The 21,043-nt window shown below is 41.1% G+C and overlaps 12 protein-coding genes across 12 annotated transcripts; all 12 read left to right on the forward strand.

The window, feature by feature from the left end:
* Positions 1-338: 338 nt before the first annotated feature.
* On the forward strand, positions 339-2,567 carry TM35_000441170 (200 kDa antigen p200; the record flags this gene model as incomplete). The annotated part of the gene is made up of 1 exon (XM_029030126.1): positions 339-2,567. One exon carries the CDS (start codon positions 339-341, stop codon positions 2,565-2,567), a length of 2,229 nt encoding a protein of 742 aa, XP_028878527.1.
* A 374-nt stretch (positions 2,568-2,941) lies between these two features.
* On the forward strand, positions 2,942-3,271 carry TM35_000441180 (uncharacterized protein; the record flags this gene model as incomplete). Its single annotated transcript, XM_029030127.1, has 1 exon — positions 2,942-3,271. One exon carries the CDS (start codon positions 2,942-2,944, stop codon positions 3,269-3,271), a length of 330 nt encoding a protein of 109 aa, XP_028878528.1.
* A 1,562-nt stretch (positions 3,272-4,833) lies between these two features.
* On the forward strand, positions 4,834-5,220 carry TM35_000441190 (putative HEAT repeat-containing protein 7A; the record flags this gene model as incomplete). Its single annotated transcript, XM_029030128.1, has 1 exon — positions 4,834-5,220. The coding sequence occupies one exon, from the start codon at positions 4,834-4,836 to the stop codon at positions 5,218-5,220; it is 387 nt and encodes a 128-aa protein (XP_028878529.1).
* A 693-nt stretch (positions 5,221-5,913) lies between these two features.
* On the forward strand, positions 5,914-6,426 carry TM35_000441200 (uncharacterized protein; the record flags this gene model as incomplete). The annotated part of the gene is made up of 1 exon (XM_029030129.1): positions 5,914-6,426. One exon carries the CDS (start codon positions 5,914-5,916, stop codon positions 6,424-6,426), a length of 513 nt encoding a protein of 170 aa, XP_028878530.1.
* A 191-nt stretch (positions 6,427-6,617) lies between these two features.
* Positions 6,618-7,247, forward strand: TM35_000441210 (chaperone DnaJ protein; the record flags this gene model as incomplete). Its single annotated transcript, XM_029030130.1, has 1 exon — positions 6,618-7,247. The coding sequence occupies one exon, from the start codon at positions 6,618-6,620 to the stop codon at positions 7,245-7,247; it is 630 nt and encodes a 209-aa protein (XP_028878531.1).
* Positions 7,248-7,549: 302 nt separating this feature from the next.
* Positions 7,550-10,795, forward strand: TM35_000441220 (putative peptidase, putative,metallo-peptidase, Clan ME, Family M16; the record flags this gene model as incomplete). The annotated part of the gene is made up of 1 exon (XM_029030131.1): positions 7,550-10,795. One exon carries the CDS (start codon positions 7,550-7,552, stop codon positions 10,793-10,795), a length of 3,246 nt encoding a protein of 1,081 aa, XP_028878532.1.
* A 264-nt stretch (positions 10,796-11,059) lies between these two features.
* On the forward strand, positions 11,060-11,974 carry TM35_000441230 (uncharacterized protein; the record flags this gene model as incomplete). The annotated part of the gene is made up of 1 exon (XM_029030132.1): positions 11,060-11,974. One exon carries the CDS (start codon positions 11,060-11,062, stop codon positions 11,972-11,974), a length of 915 nt encoding a protein of 304 aa, XP_028878533.1.
* A 447-nt stretch (positions 11,975-12,421) lies between these two features.
* TM35_000441240 (uncharacterized protein) lies at positions 12,422-13,057 on the forward strand (the record flags this gene model as incomplete). Its single annotated transcript, XM_029030133.1, has 1 exon — positions 12,422-13,057. The coding sequence occupies one exon, from the start codon at positions 12,422-12,424 to the stop codon at positions 13,055-13,057; it is 636 nt and encodes a 211-aa protein (XP_028878534.1).
* Positions 13,058-13,353: 296 nt separating this feature from the next.
* TM35_000441250 (AP-4 complex subunit mu) lies at positions 13,354-14,715 on the forward strand (the record flags this gene model as incomplete). The annotated part of the gene is made up of 1 exon (XM_029030134.1): positions 13,354-14,715. The coding sequence occupies one exon, from the start codon at positions 13,354-13,356 to the stop codon at positions 14,713-14,715; it is 1,362 nt and encodes a 453-aa protein (XP_028878535.1).
* A 366-nt stretch (positions 14,716-15,081) lies between these two features.
* TM35_000441260 (uncharacterized protein) lies at positions 15,082-17,769 on the forward strand (the record flags this gene model as incomplete). Its single annotated transcript, XM_029030135.1, has 1 exon — positions 15,082-17,769. The coding sequence occupies one exon, from the start codon at positions 15,082-15,084 to the stop codon at positions 17,767-17,769; it is 2,688 nt and encodes an 895-aa protein (XP_028878536.1).
* Positions 17,770-18,069: 300 nt separating this feature from the next.
* Positions 18,070-19,218, forward strand: TM35_000441270 (uncharacterized protein; the record flags this gene model as incomplete). The annotated part of the gene is made up of 1 exon (XM_029030136.1): positions 18,070-19,218. The coding sequence occupies one exon, from the start codon at positions 18,070-18,072 to the stop codon at positions 19,216-19,218; it is 1,149 nt and encodes a 382-aa protein (XP_028878537.1).
* Positions 19,219-19,418: 200 nt separating this feature from the next.
* TM35_000441280 (uncharacterized protein) lies at positions 19,419-21,041 on the forward strand (the record flags this gene model as incomplete). The annotated part of the gene is made up of 1 exon (XM_029030137.1): positions 19,419-21,041. A coding segment is annotated over one exon (1,623 nt), but the record flags the coding sequence as incomplete, so codon positions are not given.
* Positions 21,042-21,043: the final 2 nt, after the last annotated feature.

The raw sequence follows: 21,043 nt of genomic DNA on the forward strand, positions 1-21,043 counted from the left end.
CTCTCTCTCCCTCTCTCTCCGCTGTAAAAAGAGTAAAAATGGATTATATTGATAGTAGTAGCAAAGGGGAATGAGATACGAAAATGTTGAAGTGAAATAAATTAATGACAAAAAAGAAAAGTTGGACTCTCAAGGTACAAAGATTTTTTTTTTCTTTTGTGATACCCAATTCATATTCTTGGGGTGAGCTTGTATCGGTTTGGAATGTGATCTTCTTGATGTTTTTTTTTTTTCCTCTTTTCTTTTTGTTTTCGTCTCTCTCTCTCTCTCTCTATATATATATATATATATATATATATATATACGGAAGGAACTACTGTGACCAGTTCTATAAGCTTATGAATGATAGAGGTGCTTCAGGGTGGGGATCCGCTCCTCTTAACTATGTGGATGAGGGACCAAACTCGTACTTCAATCGTAGAGACGTTTCCCGTGGTAGTGCTTCGAGTTTCCATGAACCGCGAGATAGTCAGACATCTGCGCGTTTTAGCGGTCGTTTGAGTTGTCGTTCTAGCGTTCGTGATGAAACACAGACACTTGATGAGTTTCTTCGGAAACAGCGTGTAGTTCGATACATGCAGGAAGAGCGAGAGCGTGGTGCTCGTTCGAAACTTGAACGTGAAGAACATGATGCTTGGGTCAACTTTCGCGCACTAGAACGGGCGGACCGCATTAAACACCTAACAGAAGAAGAGATGTTGGAGCTTCTTCAACGTGAGGCGAATGAGGTTGAGCGGGAACGAATGGCGGCCGAAGAGGCGGCGCGTCGTGTTGCCGAGAAGACTCAGGAGCGACGCCGTGCGTCGGCGGAAAGAAAGGCCCCAGAACAAACGCCAATGCCAGCAGAGGCCCAGCCCCCGGCCCGCACGGAGCTCGACAGTCTCACGCGAATGACGCACGAGTTCCGCCGACGGGAGGAGGACCTCCGCGCCGCCCTCCGCCGCGCCCAAGACGACGCCGCCTCCGCCCGCCTCGAGAGGGACGACGCGGAACGCGCGCAGCGGAACGCCGAAGCGGCTCTGCAGCGCGAGACCGGGCGGGCCGACGAGGAGGCCACCGCGCGGAAGAAAACGGAGCGCCGGGCCGAGGTGCTTGAGGCACGTATGGAGGAATTGCAAAAGAAGGTTGCCAACCTGGAGGAGATGCTGCGACAGGCGAAGAGTGAGGAGGAGAAGAGTCGTACTGCCGTGAATGAAAAAGAGAAGTTGCTGAAATCACTCCGAGAAAAGTTGAAAGCTGCCCAACAAGAAAATAAAGATATGGACACCAAGTACAAAGAACTTCAGCGAGAGAATAGCACACTCTCTAAAAACGCTGCAGAGGTGTCAAAAAACAAAGCGTTGGCGAAACAGCAGGCGGCTAACCTGGCTGCTCTAGAAAGTGAACGTCAGTTGCGCACAAAAGCTGAACAAGACGTCTCCGAACTAAAGCAGCAACTTCAATCTGCAGAGGCTGAGAGAAAACGATTGGCAGGAGTATTGGAAGAGCAACGTTCTATGCAAAATCGTATGGAACAGCAAGGAAAAGAATTAAATCAAGCCAAGGTTGAAGCAGAGAGGTTACGGGAGCGGTTGCAGAATGAATCTTCGGCGAGAAAGCGATTTGAAGAGCTTGCAGCGCAATCTAATCAAGGTAAAAATAATGGTTATACCCATGAAGAACTTGAACGTGCGAAAAAAGAAGCAAAACAGTATAAGGAAGAGTTGGAAAAGACTCGTCAAGAGCTTGATGCGATGCGAGAAAGCTCTAATCGAGAAATCGCATCCCTCAAGGCATGGTGTAACCGTTTAGAGGCGCAGTGTGATCGGCAAATGATTGAGCTGCGTGAACAAATGTCAGCTGAAGATAAGTACTCACCCCGTACAGGGAACAAAGAGGAGAAAAAGGATGGTAACGCTAACTCCAAAGTCGTTGTGGAAAAATACCCTCCAGGATCTTTGCCGAGTGTAACAAAACTTCAATCTGAATTAGATGAAGTAAAGTCAAAACTGAAGGAAAGCCAAGAGAAGGAGCAACGTGCTATTGCTCTTGCCGAATCATTAAAGAAACAAAATGGTGGCACCGTTGGTGGAGAAAACAAGAAGGACTTTGCCCTTGATAGTAAAGTAGATGAGTTATCGAAGAATAATAAGGAGTTGAGAGAGGCTGTGGCTGCGGCCAAGGCTACTCAACAGCAAATAGAGGTAGAGAAGGTACGTTTTCGAGATGAGCTGGAGACGGAGCGGAAAAAGGTTATTTCACTAGAGCGAGAAAAAGAACTTCTTGTGGAAAAACTACATCACTATGAGACAGTGAAGTTGACACAAGAAAAAGTGACTGAACTTAAAGATGGAACTGGGGCGCAATCTGCAGGCATAAATATAGTTTCAGGGGATGGACAGGGACTTAATGAGCAGATTACTGCACTTCAAGAGGAACTCGAAAAGGAGAGAAAGGCACGCAATGATGCTGAAAAGGAGGCTGCTGCACTTAAGTCATTCGCTGACAAGGAGACTGAGGCACGTAAAAAGGCAGAAGCTGCCTTAAATGAAAAAAGTAAGGCAAAAACCAAGTCGGGATGCTGCTAATGAGAATATTAGCATATATATATATATAGTTTACCGCAGTAGTAAAACATTTACGTTCCTGTTTGTTTTTCTTTTGTGGAGTGCTTACTTCACATATCTGGCTGCATTTTAGCCAAGCATCGTCATTACCTCTTTTCTTTTTTTTTTTCTTTTTGTATTGTTTTTTGAAGCATAAAGTGTTTTTGTACCCATGAAGTTCTTCTTTTGGATTCTTAATCTTATATATATATATATATTCGCAGCTTTGAGTTTTCTACTTCATGTTTACTTGATTTTTTTTTATTTATTTAATTTTCATAACCTTTCATTCTCCTCACAGGTTATTCTGTGTTTCTCATTTTTTTTTTTCTATTTAGGTCATCAGTTTTTTCACAATGGAAACGGTCGTCAGTGAAGCGAAGACAGAACCGACAGGTATTACAGAAATTCTCAATGTAGAGGAGAGAATTGCGCAGAGACGCAGTACCCTTCCATCTCTGGATCTACCTGAGGCCTCTGGGGGAATTCCCTTTTCGAAAAATAGTTCTTTTGTGGAGGCAAATGTCGTGGCTGATCCCAACGTCTGGAATCACCGTTTCACTGGAACATTTACTACACCAGTTGCAAATGTGGCTGCAGAAGAGAAGTCATTGACTTCAACGAGCCTCAAACCGGATAGACCACCCACTCCTGAGGTATCTTGTTGTTCTTTATTTTTCAGTTAGGAATTTTATGCCCATATGCCTGTCCTCTTTCTTCGATATTTTGGAATTCTTTGGTTTTTCATTCCTCTAGTTGATTATGATTACAATGGATGGGGAATATTAGATGACATGTTTTTTGTTATTATTATTTTACATTCCCTATGTTAAAGAGATGAGACGATGTTACCGAGTAATGCGGAACCTCCTAATGGACATGAGACGAAGAAGCCTTACCACTAGCTAATCAAAGTATTTTAACGAAATCCCTTGATACCACGCGAATTTAGATTAAATACTGTTGTATGGTGTTTTTTTTTTCCTCTCTCTCGTATTTTTTCATGTTGAAATTCTCTGAAGAGGAGGGAAACACTCTGCATCCGTATCTTGCACTGTGTACGATAAAGTGTATGTTATATACATTGATATTTTGCGTCATCTATTTATGTGGTGAAGGAGAAATGACTCTCATAGATTCCTTTTGAGTATTTTGCCCGGTTCCCCATCTAGAGACTCTGGTGTGATTTTATAATCATGTATAGGAATGCAATGAAGAAAGTTGGTGTATTTCTTCTTATCTTTTTATGCTTGTATGGGTATCTGACTTTGCTCCCTGTTTTCCCGTTTTTGTAGATATACAGGTGCTGGCTAATTGAGGAATATTACTAGTTATTCCCGTTCTGTGTGTGGTTGGGGCCTGTTTTTTTTTTTTTCTCGTTGTTCCTTTTCTCTTTTTCAAAGACTGCTGGTAGTTGAGCTGTAGCTTTTCACCACAAGTTGAGGATGTTTACGTTGAATGAGTTGTTTTTTTTTCCCTCCACCTTCTGCATGCTCTGTGAAAATGCAAAATGCGCTTTCACAAATAGCATAGAAAGAAAGGGAAATCCGACATCAAAGTACACGAGTTGGATCTTTTTTTTTTTATGAATTTCTTTCATTTTACTAAATTTTTACGAGATATACACCATGTATTGCGTATTTATTATTTTTAAATGGATACTTTTCTGTATTGAGTGATAACTTTGTGTTTTTTTTTTTTTTTTTCTTCGATGTTTTTTTTTTAATTTTTTTGCACGTTGTGAAGCGTTTTATCAAGACGTGATCAAGGGTAATGGATTCAGCAATATAACTCTCTCTCTCTCTCTCAATGCTCTCCTGGACAATGCTGATGATTGCAGTGCCGATGTTCGTCGTGAAATTGTTGGAGCTATTTTTAATTTGTCGAAAAAAAAGGGTAATTCTCTTGTTTTAAGTTCTTGTGTTATGTGGCTTACTGACCATAGTGTGGATTCCACATCTCTCAAGCAGAGATGCATGGTTGTGTGCGCCATGGCGAATATCATTACTGACAAGGATAACATGTAAAATGTCCCACACAGGGAGAGATAGTTATGCTACTAGAGTCTGGTGTACGTGGAATGACATTCATAGTTGATCTTACTCCTCTTTGGTCACAAGAAGCCTTGCGTCTTATGGCAATTGTTCTTCATATTACCGTATGACACCTTATTTGTGGTGAAAATGCCGTTCTGCAGAGTTGGAAATTGTTTGAACATGTCACTAACGGTACTGTAGATGATGTTACTATGGTTCGTTTTGATCGTTATGGATGGGAGATCTTTGTTATAAAGGAGAATTATCTATCCGCTATTAGAGAGGCAGTCTGTTATTGGTTTCGTGACGGATTGGGAGACAGCAGCGAGATGGATCTCGCAAAGGTCGCTGATGCGAAAGGACGTTTTATATTAGAAACTTCTTTACCTTCACCTCTTTTCTACGAGTTGGTTCGCTTTATGTTACCTTACTGTGGTCATATCTCGGAAATGTATCGTACAGCTGCAGTATGTGTCTGTGGGGAACTCATTACATTTGCTATTGGAGACGAGGAACTAATATATGCCTTGATGACGGCCTTGCTATCGAGAACAGGAATGGATGAGGAACCTCTGACTGGAGAAATTGTCTCTTGGTAATATGGTAAATATTCTTAAACACCCCTATATAGAAGTTTCCAGTTTTGTGTCTCCCACTATTTCCTATATTATAGGTTGTATGGAGCTCCAACACCCTTTTCTGTCCGCAAAAGGTGCATTACGTAAACTCCTTGAGTTTAGAAGATTTTTTTTTTTTGCATTTTGAAGCAGGGAAAAAGATTAAACAGTTTTTATCTTAACCACAGATGCTTGTATCTCATGAAACAAACGTTAGGGAGCTATATGCTGATGTGACTTTAACCTGGGTTTGCTTTTTTTTCTGGAATGATAAAGGAATACGTATTACAGGCTGTTGTTTTTACAAAATCTTCTATGGACTTATCACGCAGAAACGCTACATAGGTTTTGGGGATATTTATTAGTCAGATACCCCCTGAAGAGTTTTCTTGATATGGTGTAGAGCAGATCTCAACTTCTCTTGTGGAACTTGTTGGCGTGTCAGAAAAATCAGAAACGGTACGAATTGCAGCAGTCGTTGGAATTGGTTCATTTAGTGGCATTTAAAATGTGAATTCACATATATGTATTGTGGCTACTTCACTTATTATTTGCTTAATTTGTATTGAATAATTATTTTATATACAGGGTGTCGTGTCCATTTATTTATTTATTTATTTTTTCTTTTGTTTTTATTTAAAAAAAAAAAAATGCATCAAAAGTCACCACTCGGATATGAATCCCTTGACGTGTACTCGAGATGAGTTTGATGAAATGGCCTTTTCCTTGGCAAAACGTGGGATGGGGTGGCGTCTCCAGAGCAAGATTGATTCTTTTGGCCGGAGAGTTCTTTGGTTAGAGGGAACAAGTGCACTTCTACGTAGTGTTGGAGATGATGATGATGATGATGATAAAAGACTTCTTGTCACTTTTTTTATTACCTTTAATGAGTGTTACTGTCAGCCACAGTTACATTTTTTTCCAGAATGTCCTTTGGATGCACAGGAATTGTGTACCTGGATGAAAGGAGTCTGCTTTGGTGGTTCTGATCTAGAGGAGAAGGAACATCCCATTGTTTCAATGACCTTCTGTGAAGAGCTACAGATGGCGCTATGGGGATTGCATCAGTGTGATACTACACTGTTATTAGAGACTGTTTTGGCAGGAGGTGTTCGTGGTAACTTGCTTGAGCTGTTTCTGCAAAGCGTTGGTTCTCTTGTCGGTATGGGGAAAGAACTTGTACCCTAACGTAAATCAGTGTAATTCCTTTTTAAAGCATCAAATTCAAAGCGTCATGCATATTTTTTTTGAATCAGATGCTTCTTACCCACGGCAAAGAAAAAAAAAAAACTTTTGCCTTTGAACTGCCTGTTTCTTTAAAACACACACACACACAGCTTTCCTCCTCTCTTTACACTTCTTCTGTATAAGTCTATGTAATGATGCGTCGCTCGTGCCGCATGCTGCTGGAAGCTCAACGCGGTCCATTCAATCCTTACCGTATATTAGGTGTCTCCCCCAACGCCAGTAAAGAAGAGGTGAAAAAGGCTTATCACCGTTTAGCGCTGCGCTACCACCCTGACGGTGGGCGAGAGGGAAATAAGGAACGGTTTCAGGCCGTAAATGAAGCTTACGAGGCTGTAAAGGACGGTAAATGGCAGCCACCAGAAACTGACAAGAGCCAAACAGGAGACGACCGCCATGGATGGGATTCGCGAATGGGAATGTACGTTTATGAGCAACCAGGATCCACAACGGAGAACTACGTTGATAGTCGAACACAGACATTGTTACGTTTATGCGTGTTGTGGACGACTGCATTCGTGGCTCTGCGTTTTTTCCTCCTCTGGGTATTTCCTTACGCCAGGGCAACACCAACTGTTGAGTGGGCCGCTGAAAGTGTTGGTGATGGGGCGCAGCAGTCAGGTGCAAAAGTAGACGGAAAAGGAGTTGATTCTACACTTTATTCTGTTCACGCCAATCAGGATACTGATTTTACACGTGTTACCAAAGATATTCCCTTTTCGAACGATATGTCTCCCCAAGTAGATCCACTACGAAGGAGTTGACGAACAGAGCTCCAATACACACGGAACAATAAGGATGTGATAACGTTAGTTTGAGTGATCGATAAGAAAACAAGAGAAAAGGTGGAAACAAAAAACAAACAATTGGAATGAATCTAATAAGGTAGAATACAGTGATGTCTTGTGTTTCTGCACCTCTAATGGAGGCTTAATTATGGTTTCTTTTTTTCTTTTTTTCCTTCGTTTCTTTTTTTATTTGTTTTTCATTCTATTTTGTGTTTTTTGTCGGTTTTTTTTTTTTTTTTTTAATTGTTGTACAAGAAGGGGTATACTACAAGTAAGGTATGAATTTCCAAGCTGAGACAGTGGAGATTATTACTCCATCTGTGTTCCACATTAAACATTTTGGATACATTTTAAAGAATGGAGTTAAATGCATTATTATTCAAGATCCGAGTGCGACAGTTCCTTGTGCTGCAATGAACATCCGTGTTGGACAACTGAACGATCCAGATATTCTCCCAGGTCTTGCGCATTTTTGTGAGCACATGCTATTTATGGGTACGGACAAGTATCCAGGAGACGGTGAGTATAATGAGTACATTGAAAAGAATGGTGGTAGATGCAATGCTTGGACCAGTGATCGTGAAACCATATACTACTTTACAGTAGCGCACGAGGCATTAGAAGGTGCGTTGGAACGTTTTCTTGAATTTTTTGTTGCCCCAACTTTTAACTCCAGTGCACTCTCACGAGAAGTAAAAGCGGTTCATAGCGAAGATGAGAAAAACCACAGTGTGGAATATTGGAGAGTCCATGAATTGGAACGCTCTTTTGTAAATCCCCAGCATCCAAAAAGCCGATATGGTAACGGAAATATTACAACCCTATGGGATGAACCCTTATCAAAAAATATAGATATTCGAAAACGATTGGTGGAATTCTTTAATTCATATTATGTTGCAGGAGCCGCTTGCTTGGCAGTGTATAGTGCACTGCCTCCAGAGTTGGTACTTCGCATGATTGAGGGTCCATTGTCGAGAATGCGTGTGGGAAAACCGGCTGAATTTCGTTTTTTACCGAGTGGAGATTCTTTCTACTCAACTGAAGCAAAGTCAAGCTGGATAAATATACGTACCATTCGTAAAATACGTTCTTTGAAATTGTTATGGTGTGTGAAATGTCCTGCCTCATCCTGGCGGACCATGCCACTCACGTATATTTCACATATTCTTGGTCATGAGTGCAACTCATCTGTTTTTGGTATACTGAGAAGTGAAAATCTAGCCACCGAAATGTTTGTTGGTCCTCAGTGTATTGATGATGATAATGAATTGCTTTCGGTAAATATATCGCTAACGATGGATGGACTCAAACGCGTTATTGATGTGATTGATTTGGTGTATCAGGGTATTGGGTTGGCCGCACGTGTGGACAGTACTGTGTATGCCCAGATGAAAGCAGAAATGTGGCTTCACTTTGAGTCCTCTTCTGTTGAAAGTAACGTTGACCACTGCGCAGAACTAGCACTTGGTGCGAACAAGAGAGATCTAAGACACTGTTGGATAGGTGATAGTGTAGTGCTTGATGATGATATCGCTGCCACTGAGGCCTGTATTGCACAGTTAATACCTGAAAATTGTATTGTTGAGCTATGCTGGGGCGAAATGCCATGTGACAATGCAATTGTAACCGATGAAGAAATCAGGTCATCTTTATCTGAAGAGGAAGAGGATGAAGAAGGGAAGAAAGAGGTGAACGACCATGAACAAGAAGAAGATGATGATGATGATGATGATAAAGAAGAAAATACAAATGCGGAGGAATTGTTACAGATATTACCTGACTTTGCTCGTGTGGCATGTAATTCCACAACACGATTTCACAAGACAAAGTTTTCTGTTTCTCGTATTCCAAGTGAAGTTATTGGGCGTTGGACGCACAGCATGCACGGCCCGTACCATAATGCGTTATCTCTCCCCCCTGTGAACCCTTTCCTCGCGACAGATTTCACAGTATACGATAGCGATAATAGTCATGCTGTTATTAAAACCTTCCATACTATGTATGGAGTTACCCTAGTGCGTAAAGATGCGGGACGATACAAATCATTCACAACTTCTATAACCTGGAGAGGCCTTTCACCTTGTATACATGCGAACCCTAAAAAACGATTTTATACAAGTGTAATGATAGATATTTTGAAAGATGCTATTGGGGAAGTTTCTTATTTTGGTTTACTTGCAGCATTGGAGAATGATATTGTACTAGACTGTGGTGGTTTAACACTCACCGTAACTGGTCCACAGCACAGAATTCTTGACATTTTCTTTGATATATTTGAAAAAATGTTTACATTGGAAACTCTTTCAGGTTCTTTAGAAACTTATAATTCCTACGCAGATAAGGCAGTCCGATCTCTCGAAAGTAAATCATCACAGCAACCGTACGCATGTGCGATGGATAGATTTTCAAAGGCGGCTAGAGTTGTTATGTATACATATGACGAGCTACTTGATGCAGCTGCCTCAACCTCCTATAGTGAATATAAAGAATTTGTAAAAGATTACCTGGCGAGTGGTGTCTACTTTGAGTGCTTCGTCGCCGGTAATGTGCCTTCTGCACCTTATATGCAAGATCACTTGGTTAATGGTGTTGAGAAGATACTAGAAAAGCTTCAAGTTCCACCTGCGAAGAAGGAGAGTATTCCACGATTTCGAGACGTATATGCCTTTACACGAAACTCATCATCACATCATACCCCTTTGCTGGATGTATTAAGTTATCCTCCGTTTGATGTAGAGAATCCAAATACTGCGGTATTTTTAGATATTTACGTTGGCAATGAAACCCCATTATTGCGTTCTCTCTGTGACTGTATGAATTCCTTGATGTCGTCCACTTTTTTTAATTCTCTCCGTACACGTGAAGCTCTTGGATACATCGTTTTTTCGAGATCTATACGTATGGGGGGTACAGCTCATCTCCAATTTGTGGTTCAAAGCGCTCTGAAAAATGTGGACGCTATCTATCTTCTTTCTCGCATCATTGCCTTTCTAGAGGCTGTAGAGGCAAACTTCTTAACTCTGTGTAATGATGATAAAGTCGATACAGTTATTAAAGGTCTTATTGAGGTGCGTCGAAAGTTACCCGACTCTGTAAGTATGGACTGCAATGATCTTTCTTCGCGTTACCTACATCCTACTGGTCTTGACTACAAGGAGGAAGAGATTAAAGCTCTTGAAGAGGTAAATGCCACGATGCTAAAAGACTTTTTCCTTACACGAGTTGCCAATTCTGCTGTCTCACGAACAGCACTGGCCGTTATTGTTAACAACAAGAGATCGTCAGAAAATGATGTTTTTGCTCTTAACAACAATAGTGATGATAGTAAGGATTACCGAGAGATTTCATTACCACCTCTACGGCCAAACGAGGAGGAACTGCCGAGTGATAATGATAAGTCCACGGAGACGGTGTTGCAGTTACCGGATTTTTTGACGGCACCAATGTCTATTTGCGTTCGGAAATTTACATCTCCTGAAGAGTACCACACTGGATTTCCAATTGTTCGCGATAATTCTATTTAATATAATTGGGTTCATACTTGAATATGGTGTCGTACAGGTTGAAGACATTCAATACCATTTGTTCTGGACGTGTTTTTTATTTTTACTTTTATTTTTTCTTTGTACACTTTTTTTGTTTTCTAACAGTTCTCTTCGCTTCTTCCTTTTTTTTTTCTTCTTTTTTCCCCCTTTCGAGATAAAGGGAACAAAAAAAAAAAAAAGAAAGGAATAGTATTGTTTAAAAGTAGAACATAGCCTTCACAAGGGTTTGATAGGAAATAACCTATGTTTATAGGTTCGGATGAAGAGACTCCTGCGGCGTGCACACCTGGGAATAGGAGAACCCATCAGAATACTGCAAGGACTCAGTTTTCTGATGTGTCCCTAACAAAAGTTGCGAATAAGTTACGTGGTCTCCAACGTGAACTTCTTGAATTTGATTCGAGTGTACCGGAAATTGTTAATTTTTGTGTGGATGGTAAACGATTTTCAGTACAGCGTGATGTTCTGCTTAAAGACCCACAATCGGTTCTCTTTTTAATGGCGACCATGCATTTTCGCCAGAATAGTGGCAAAGACCATGAGAATGATATGATTGAAATCCCGTGTAGAGATGCTGTTCTCTTTGGTATGCTGCTAAACCTGCTGCGTGGTTACAAGAATCCTATTCCAGAAGCCTATCATGAAGCCTGTTGCGCAGAGGCACGTTTCTACGGTCTGCAGCAGTCGTGGGAATCTCATTACCCTGTTGCTGCTGCTGGTCCATTCCGTCCACTATCGTGCAGTGACAGACTGTTCTCAGATGTAGTATGCGCCGCAGCGAGTCCTTTCTATTCGAGTGGACTACATGTTATTACATTCGGCGTGGTGCGCTGTGATACAGCAGCAGTTGGAGTTGTGGCAGAGGGCGCATGTCTCTGCAGTATGGAGAGCATCGGTAGATGTGAGGGACTAGCACTCTGTTGGAATGATGGAAGAGTAGCGCATAACTTTGGGGCACTTGTTGCTGAAAAAACGGGTTACGCATTTGCTCCCAATGCGGTAATTAAGGTAGAGTTGGACTGCGAAGAAAACATTGTAAAGTGGACACTATCGGGGGATCAATGCGTGGCAGTAGTGAGGCTACCACCGCATACCTCCTATGCATTCGCGGCAGTTGCCGTAAAGTCAACAGAGGTACAGATACTACGTGGAGAATGAATCTGATTAGTTTAGTATCTTATTATTTTTGCTTATTCTTTCTCTCTTTTTTTTTTCTTGTTTATTATTATTATTATTATTATTATTATTATTATTATTATTATTTATTCATCTTTTTGAGTAAGTGTTTTTTTTTTTTTTTGTCCGTCTGCGTGTGTATATATATATATATATATATATATATATATATATATATATATATATAATATGTATGTGTCTGTGTGTGTGTGTACATGTATGTTCGCATGCGTCTAAGTTTGTGTTTGTATTTGTTTTTCTTTGTGTGTTATTTGATCTATACTTTTTTTTTGTTTGATAACTTATATGTGTTTCATCATTGTATGAACATTTTATATGGTTTATATTACTCTTTTTGTTTTGGTGATTTTTTCTTGTGTTTGCAGGGAGGTAAAGACTACACCGCTAGATATAAGGAGACGAGTACGTATGATGCTGTTAAGGAAAAGAACCCAGATCTTCGCCTCACCGCTGTGGTGCATTTGTCGTTGCTCTTCAACAAAAAGCGGCGGTGCTGATAGTAATAATAATATCAGTAGCAGCAGTAATAACAACAAGAGCAGCAGCGAAGACAAGTCACCTACAAATAATTCCAACTCAACTTCTCCTCCTTCAGATGTAAGAAAAAATAATGAATACAGCATTCCTACTGCTGATATCCTTCGGGCGATGAAGCAACGTGACTTTAACGCTATTCAAACACACGCTGCTGAGATTGTGCATCATAAATGGAAAGAGGAGCACAGCATCCCGGCACTCTGTTTACTTTTTTTCCTCTTAACATGGTACTCTGTATCAAGTGCAAGACGTCGTGTTGTGCGCTCTTGCAAGGCGACTGAGGCCAAGATTAAAGAGGAGGCAGAACAGACACTTGAGCTGGTGGGAAGACTTGTTGGAAAGTGGCGAGAGGACGTTCAACGAGCTGACCAGCAGCTTCAGTTGATTCTAGACAAAAATGGTGAATTAACCAAAGACATTGACCGCATGACAGCTGCCCTGCGTCAGTGCTATATCAACGCACCGATCAATAAAAATATACAGGCAAAGGATAATGGTCAGGAGTAGTGATGATGATGATGATGATGATGTTTAAAATTATTGTCAGCATCTTGAATAGCACTACAGTTGGCGATGAAGATTACCTGTTTCGCCTCTGTCTATTTTTTTTTTTCCTCTATATGCAGGTTTCGTTCGCTTTTCTCTATTTCCCCTTCTCTCTCTTTCTTTCTTTCTTTCCTTTTTTTTTCTTTACTTTTTTTTCGACTTGCATATTTGCTTTTATTATTATTTATTTATTTATTTCTTTTTCTTTCCTGTTTCTTTGGCTATTCCTCTTTTATTTCTCTATCCCAGTGTAGAAAATGTACATCTCACAGGTGTTTATCTTGTCCCCACGCGGTGACAAACTCATCTTCAAAGACTACAGACAAGACGCCCCCCGTAACGCTGATGAAATTTTTTTCCGCAAGTACAAATTTTGGGATGGTGCGCACCATCAAGCACCAGAAGGCGACTGTCCACCGTTTTTTATCGAAAAGGGAATAAATTTTTGTTGCGTGAAGCGACGTGAGCTTCTATTTGTGTGTACATCAATGGTAAATTCGTCACCTAGCCTTACTCTGGAAATTCTATTACGTATTGTTAAAGTGATAAAGGATTATCTCGGTATACTCTCAGAGGAGAGTGTTCGCAAAAATTTCACGCTGGTGTATGAATTACTAGATGAAATGCTTGATATGGGAGTACCTCAGGAGCTTAATGCCGAACGATTACGTCCATACATATTTAACGATATTATTCCTGTATCAAATCCGGATTCTAATTATATTGAGTCATTTTTTGAACGCTTAAAGCGTGGTGAGCTGATGGAGAGGACACGGCGGAGTGATGCTGCTGCATCATCTATTGTACAGACATCAGGAGAACGGAAGAATGAAATCTATGTGGACATTGTAGAACGTTTAAACGTTGTGTTTAACAGTAGTGGTAATGTGGTAGTCTCAGATGTGGAAGGTTCTATCGTTATGAAAAGTTTTCTTGTTGGATCCCCTATATTGTATTTAACTCTCAACGAAGACTTGGTTGTAGGACGTGGGGATGCAAATAAAACGCGGTACGCATCTGTAGTCCTTGATAGCGTAAACTTTCATGAGGATGCTGATTACTCTAGTTTTGAGACACAACGTCAACTTTCAATTAGACCACCAGAAGGTGAATTCACTCTTATGAATTACAGACTGAGTGCTGAGTGCACACAACCTTTTCGACTTGTACAGTCTGTTGAACTATTGTCTACACATCGAGCAGAGATAACACTACGGGTACGTGCAGATATCCCAGCAACAACACAGGGAGTTGCCGTCAAAGTCATTGTACCAGCTCCACTCTCATGCACTAACGCAACGGTAGAACTCGGCGTCGGTGCCATTGGCCAAACATATGATTACAAAGAAGTGGAGAAGTCTATCATATGGAGTATTGCAAAGTTTTATGGAGGTACAGAACAAGTGTGCAAGATTCGAATTTCCACCTCTACACCCATTACTGCTGCAATACGTCGTGAGATTGGCCCTATAATTATGCAATTTGAAATTCCACAATACAGTGTAACTGGTCTTAATATCAGGTTACTCCGTCTGGAAGAGCGCAGCAACTCGTACAATCCATCTCGATGGATTCGCAACGTGACAGTAGCGAACTCATACGTGTTTCGTACACACTGAGATAGCTGTATCATATTTATGAATATATTATTTCTTCTTCTTCTTCTTCTTGGATCTTTCATAGTGCACCCCATCCCTTCTATACTAGGTTTGTACACTCACTTTTTTTTCTTATTCCTTTGTTTTACACTTCTTTTTTTATTTATTTATTTATTTATTTATTTATTTATTTATTTTTTTGAGCAAACAAGAGGTACGGAGAGTGGAATAAAAAAGGGTTTGGTGAAGAAAGGGAAGAGTCATAGCAAAAAGGAGGAGGGTGGTACATAGATACAGAAAAGTAAAAAAAAAAAAAAGAGGACACAAGACAAATTAAACCACTAACCAGAAGTGTATATATATACATAACGATAACAGGTAGAAGTGATGACAAATACACCACTACGGTATCAGTTTGAGCCCCCACCACAACTATACATGGGTGTTGACTACCGATGGGACCCTCTATTCTTTCGCATACCTTCACCACGAGGACCATTGACTTCCAGGAGAGAAGAAAACCACCCAAAACTGCCAACTACAGCTACATCTCTGACTATAAATACTGAAATACAAACATTAGAAAACGGGGATAAATCTCCTCAGAGAGCATCACATGAAAAGAAAAAGTCATGCTCTAGAACTAGGAAACCAAATCAACGTGACAAATTAACAGAGAAAAAAAGTGAGTCGCCGTCCGTACCAAATGTGAAGCCTCTTCGGCGTGGTGCCTCAAGTTCTGCTTTGGAACGGCACGGTGGTGTCATTTCCCCACGAATGTCATCAAAAGAATCCCCCCGTCATCCGCCGTCTTCTGCAACTACGGGGACAGGCATCAAGAAAGGTGGTCTCAGCACCCGTAAAGATACACTATCACTTCACCGCAATGATGCTCCTATTCCTTCCCCACGACTCACACGTTCAGCAATTCTTCGTCGTGACTTCAACGCCCGGGAAGAACCTGAAAACAAACCTTCTGTTTCACCTCGAGAAACGAACCGTTTGTTTTTAGATTCTCATCGAAAGACCTTGGGAAGTCAGTTAGTTAAATATTCATTCCCCGCGACCTCTGGTTTCTCTTCGCAACGCTCCGCAAGAACCGATACCGCTCTCGGGCATTCTAATTATCGCACAAAGTTAACTGACACTCCTATTTCACCTAGAGGGACAAAGGCTGCAGACCTCCGTGCAGCCCACGCATTGAGAAAACTTGATGGACTGACTCCAGCTTCTGTTTCAGTAGAATCGCCACGTCAGTTTGTGCGAACGGAGCGGGTAATAAGAGCATCACTCAGTACTGTAGACAGAAATTTGAATCGAAACGGCGATCATCTGCAGAGACGCGATGTTCCTCCTGTTCCAGAGTTTCATAATATTTTGACGCGGTCAAGAGAATCTAAGAACATGAAGGCGAAGAGTGATGTAGGGAAGAAAGAGAATGATAAGGAGTTATCTAATAAAATCTCAGTATCCATAGTAGAATTAAAACAACAAAAAAAAGCATCTAATCAGGTGGTGATACAAGATAGTCACCCTGTGCATCCTGTCTCTGATCAAGAGAATTCATCTCATAAAGCAAGGGGAAGTTCTCCAGTGGTGATTCCTATGGAGGATTATCAAAGCAGCAAAAACCTGTCAACTCTTATAGAGGAAGAAAAACCATGTATATCTGTTCCAATAGAGAATAGGGAAGAAGAAGTTTCTTTAGAGAACGTTGAAAGGGATCATAATAATGGAACTATCACATCTCAACATGATTCCGTGGAAGTTGAATTGAAAAATCAAAAGATCTCATTGCCAGATGCAGAAGTTGTTTTGGATCCGCTTTCTGCTGTTGTACGAGAAGGTACGATGCCACCTGTAGATTTAGTTGAGGCAGTATACAGCTTTTCTTCCAGTGCCTTTTCAGAAGAATCAGATGTTACGCCATCTAGCGTGAGTATAGATGAAGGGGATGTGTTACCTACACCTCCTTCATATTGGCGTGCTGAGACACTTCCAATGGTTGAGGGACGACCGATAAATTCTTTACCATTAGATGTGAGCGCTGTGGAGGATATCTCATCTTGTGTGGAAAAAGAGAAAGATAAAGAAGGAGGTTGTGCCCCGCGTGTTTCCCTTTTACCACCCATATCAGAAGTGGAGTTGGCAGAGAAGATGTCATCCATACCGCGTTACATTCTTATGGGAAATGTGACACCAAAAGTCGTGAAAACGGCACGATTAACTACAAGCGAGACAATTCCAAAATACATGAAACTTCGGGAGAATGTGCGGTTACACTTGATGAAAATATTCTTCCGTAACTGGTTAAAATGGATTTCTCGTCTCTCCGAAGTGGGTTTTCTGAAAACACAGAAAGTTCTGGGCACCAATTTTTCTTCTTCATCATTTTCTCCCTCTACTGCTGGTGGTAATGGTAATGGTGGTGGTGTTATTGCTAATGGCATTCTACCTCCTTCAGAGAGATCTGAAGTTGTTGTCGAATTGACTTTGACTCCCAATGAAAGTAAACCACCAATGGGGGCCATTGCTACGGAGCAAGAAATAAGTAATGCAGAAGAGAAAAAGTCACCTACACTAGAGGGTTGTGATACATCAAGACAAGTCACTCTTCCTGTAAGGGAAAAGAGCCCACCTCCACTGGCAGAACAGAGGCTGGAAAAGGCGTACAACCATCAAGGGTCTTCCGAAAACGGTGTAGATGGTCAAACCACAGTGGTTGACAAGAAGTACTCTTTACGTGGGGATAGTAGTAGCTTTAGATCATCCTCTGCATCTTCACGAGAAGAAATATCAGCGGTGGAGCAGGATAGCTCGATTGCAGTTGACGGAAATTTGCCCGAAACAGATTGGTTGTCAGTGGATTTTGCGCGTCCATCTACACCTGTTAATTATAACATACAGGAGATGGAGAGTATTCACAGCCACTTATCTAGTACTTCTCGTAATTCGACCCCGACATTATTAGAGGAAGATTCTCAACGAACGACGGATATAGAAGAAATTATATCAAATCACAACGACCATGTTAATCCTCCTTATAGAATGAAGTATCTCCATTGTGACTTGTAGACTACAAACCTTAAAGTAAACGAATGAAACCAAGGAGTTCGTTTTTATTTCTTTATCATTTTGTGACGCCAAAGGTTAATGTTTTTCATTAACTTTATCTTTTTCTTGAAGAGAATAGAATACGTGTATAAATTTATATTGTTGCCAATTTTCTAATGTATTTGTTTTGCTTTTATTATTATTATTATTATTATTATTATTATTATTATTATTATTATTATTATTATTATTGTTATTTGTTACTGCCGCTGTTGTTCCTGTTCTTTTTGTTTTTGTTCAAGTTGAAAATACGTAAGAACAATGGATGGTCTTGCGGTAACGTCATCTCACCATTTATATGATAGTAACAGTAGCAGTAGTGATATGGAGAGCACAGCCAGCGAAATGACTCCTATTGACTCTCTGGCGTCCTCTGATGATATTCAGGAGATTGATTTTGAACTACAAGAGACACTTATCCTTCCGCAACAACATAATAAAGTTGCTGTCTCTCCTACTAGGGAGACAGAACCTTGCATTGTGTATTTGCGTCTTGATGACAACATGGTACAAAAAGATACTAGTGGTATTTGTACTGATACTCCACTCATTCATGAAATATTTAGTAGTACGTTACCGGCTTTGAACCATGACGGTAGAAGTAGTAGTGCTGATGGGACAGATCACTTTGATAAACACTTTTTGCACGACTCCGTAGAGGAGATTTCTAGTATTGTTTCAGTAGAGGAAAAAGAACCTTTAAACGAAACAGCGGCAACAGCGAGAGCTCTTACTATTCGCCATTCCTCTGCAGCATTGCTTAATGCATATTTTCACCTGAAACGTACTGTAAAGCAGCGAACATACCGGCTCTACTATGTCAAGTGGATACAGTTCCTTATGCGTAGATGTTTTCTCTCAGCATCAACACAAACAGCAACAGAAGACGCACCACATAACTTGGGTTTGGTAGAATCGTCGTTGAAGAGTGATGTGTCAACGAAGCATGGGAATGATCTGTTCACACCACCACCGTGCTTGCGTAAGTCCCCATTTCGTGACAACTTTGAGAGTAACAAAAATCCGACTGAGGGTAATTCTTTATACTACCAAAATAGGAAATATAAACCACAAAAACCATTATCGTCCTCAACAACTGGATCTACCTTTATGTCTATGAACAACAAGAACAAAAGTAACAACAACAACAACAACAATACTACCCCTGATAATAGCATCATCATAAAGTCTCCAAATTCATTATTGTATTCAAGACTACGATCTAGAAGTAAACCATGTATTTTACTCGACTACGGTGAACTGTCATTACCCCCAAACCGTGGCGTTGCCCAATCAGATTACGTACCAAGTACCAAACTACCGAAACTCATCACCTTTCCTGAAAACGTTACCGTTCTCTCTTCTTCCACTGTCTACATAAATCGTTCTCCTTTCCTTAATAGAAAATGATTTCTTATTTCTGTATCTTCTTTAAATGTGCTGTTGCGTTACAAATACATAAACAGCGCTACATAGTACATACAACGAATACTAAAATGGTTTCCCACACTTTTTACTGCAACGCTTTTTTTTTTAATATCGGAAACTGTCACAAAAAATTTATAAAACACCCCAATTTACTTTTTCATATTTAATCTTAGAGTTTCACAATGAAACAAGAAATAAGAAACGTTGTTTACTGTTCCCACATTGCTCCTGCGCGTTTGAACAGTGGCGACATAAATGACAACATAAGCAGCATTCAGATCGACCCGGAAACTGGTGATGTAGTTTTGCGCGACGACATTGCGGGCACCTCGCGGTTTCGTTTTGACAGTGTGACGTACTACCCGTTTCACACCACGCTGTACGAGGCCGTGCTGGGGCACCGTGTGGCGGAGAGCTTTGGAAGCGACCGTGCGTACTTGTGTGACTCACCGCCGGTATCTATGCACAGTGCCATCATTCACGGCTCCTCTACTGCACACACCATGGAGCTCTTTCACACGTTGGTGCTCACGGCCGTCAGTCACGCTTTTGAGGTGATCAACGCTACAAACGACGCTTTACCTGTACAGCTACAGTACAGTATAGTACGTGTTTATTCGTGGGGTTTGACAGACCTTTTAAGTCAGCGGGTTGTGTCAAACAGCTCGACAGGAGTAATCGCAGAGGACTCCAGTATTTCGTACCAACACCACATCAAACACAACGTTGTGACCAGCTCCGATGATCCAGTTTTGAATAATTGCTTGGAAGAGGCATTACTTAATCAAACCGAAGGGTCCATTATAGTGACTCTTTTTAACCAGTATACGAATACAAATAGTTCCGGGATCTTCACAATTGCGTTGCTTCCTCACCTATACCAGGGCGATCAAAAGATTCAACTAGATATGCACACGCTGCGAGACCTCCTTGCCGGACACCCTTTGTCATGTGATAGACCTTGCTGGTTGATAAGTCACCTTCTCCCGACAGAAGTAGTGAATAGCGTAACCCTTATTACATGTATTTGCGACGAACCGGAACAACATCAGGAGATATACCGTAGCTGTATGTATGGTTGTCGTAAAGAAAGTGAATATCATCGCCATTTACAGTTACCTAAAGTACATCTCCCACCATACATGCAAAACAAAAAACAAATTTGCTTTGAGATAAAAACGGAGGAACAAGACGATAGTATACTTCTCTCCAAGTCGAATATTAATTGGTACTCTACCAAGAGTAGCTCAGATAACCAATATTTACCCACACACACCTGTAATATAACTCACATTACACAGAGCCACAAACAATCTCCATTGTACCAGAAAGAAAACATAAAAAAACGAGTGAATGAGAATAAGGTACGTCTGCTAGAAGCTGAAGAACGTGTGAACAAGGCCAAAGAATATGCACAAGCCACTGAAGAGGCTATACAACAGCGTGTTAATGAAGCACAGAAAAAAATGGAAATTGCCCAACGTCTTGAGGAAGAGTTACAAGAACGTGTAGCTATGGCTGAGGGGCGGGTAGCAGAAGCAGAATGGCGTGTTAGTGAAGCCAACCAGCGAGCTGCGGCTGCCGAAGAAGCTGCACGACGACACGATAGTAACAACAAAATCAAGATAGAAGCTGCGCGTTCCCTAGAAACAGAACTAAAGGAGCGTGTTCGCGAAGCTGAGGAACGGGCAAAAGCTGCTGACGAGGCTGAGGAGAACGCCCGTCGCCGTATTGCTGCGGCCAAGAGCAAGGAGGAGGCTGCATGCTCTCAGGAGGCTGAACTGGAGGAACGTGTTCGTGAGGCTGA

This window comes from Trypanosoma theileri, assembly GCF_002087225.1.
Source record: "Trypanosoma theileri isolate Edinburgh chromosome Unknown TM35_Tth_44_V1, whole genome shotgun sequence".
In the NCBI taxonomy this organism is placed as follows: domain Eukaryota; phylum Euglenozoa; class Kinetoplastea; order Trypanosomatida; family Trypanosomatidae; genus Trypanosoma; species Trypanosoma theileri.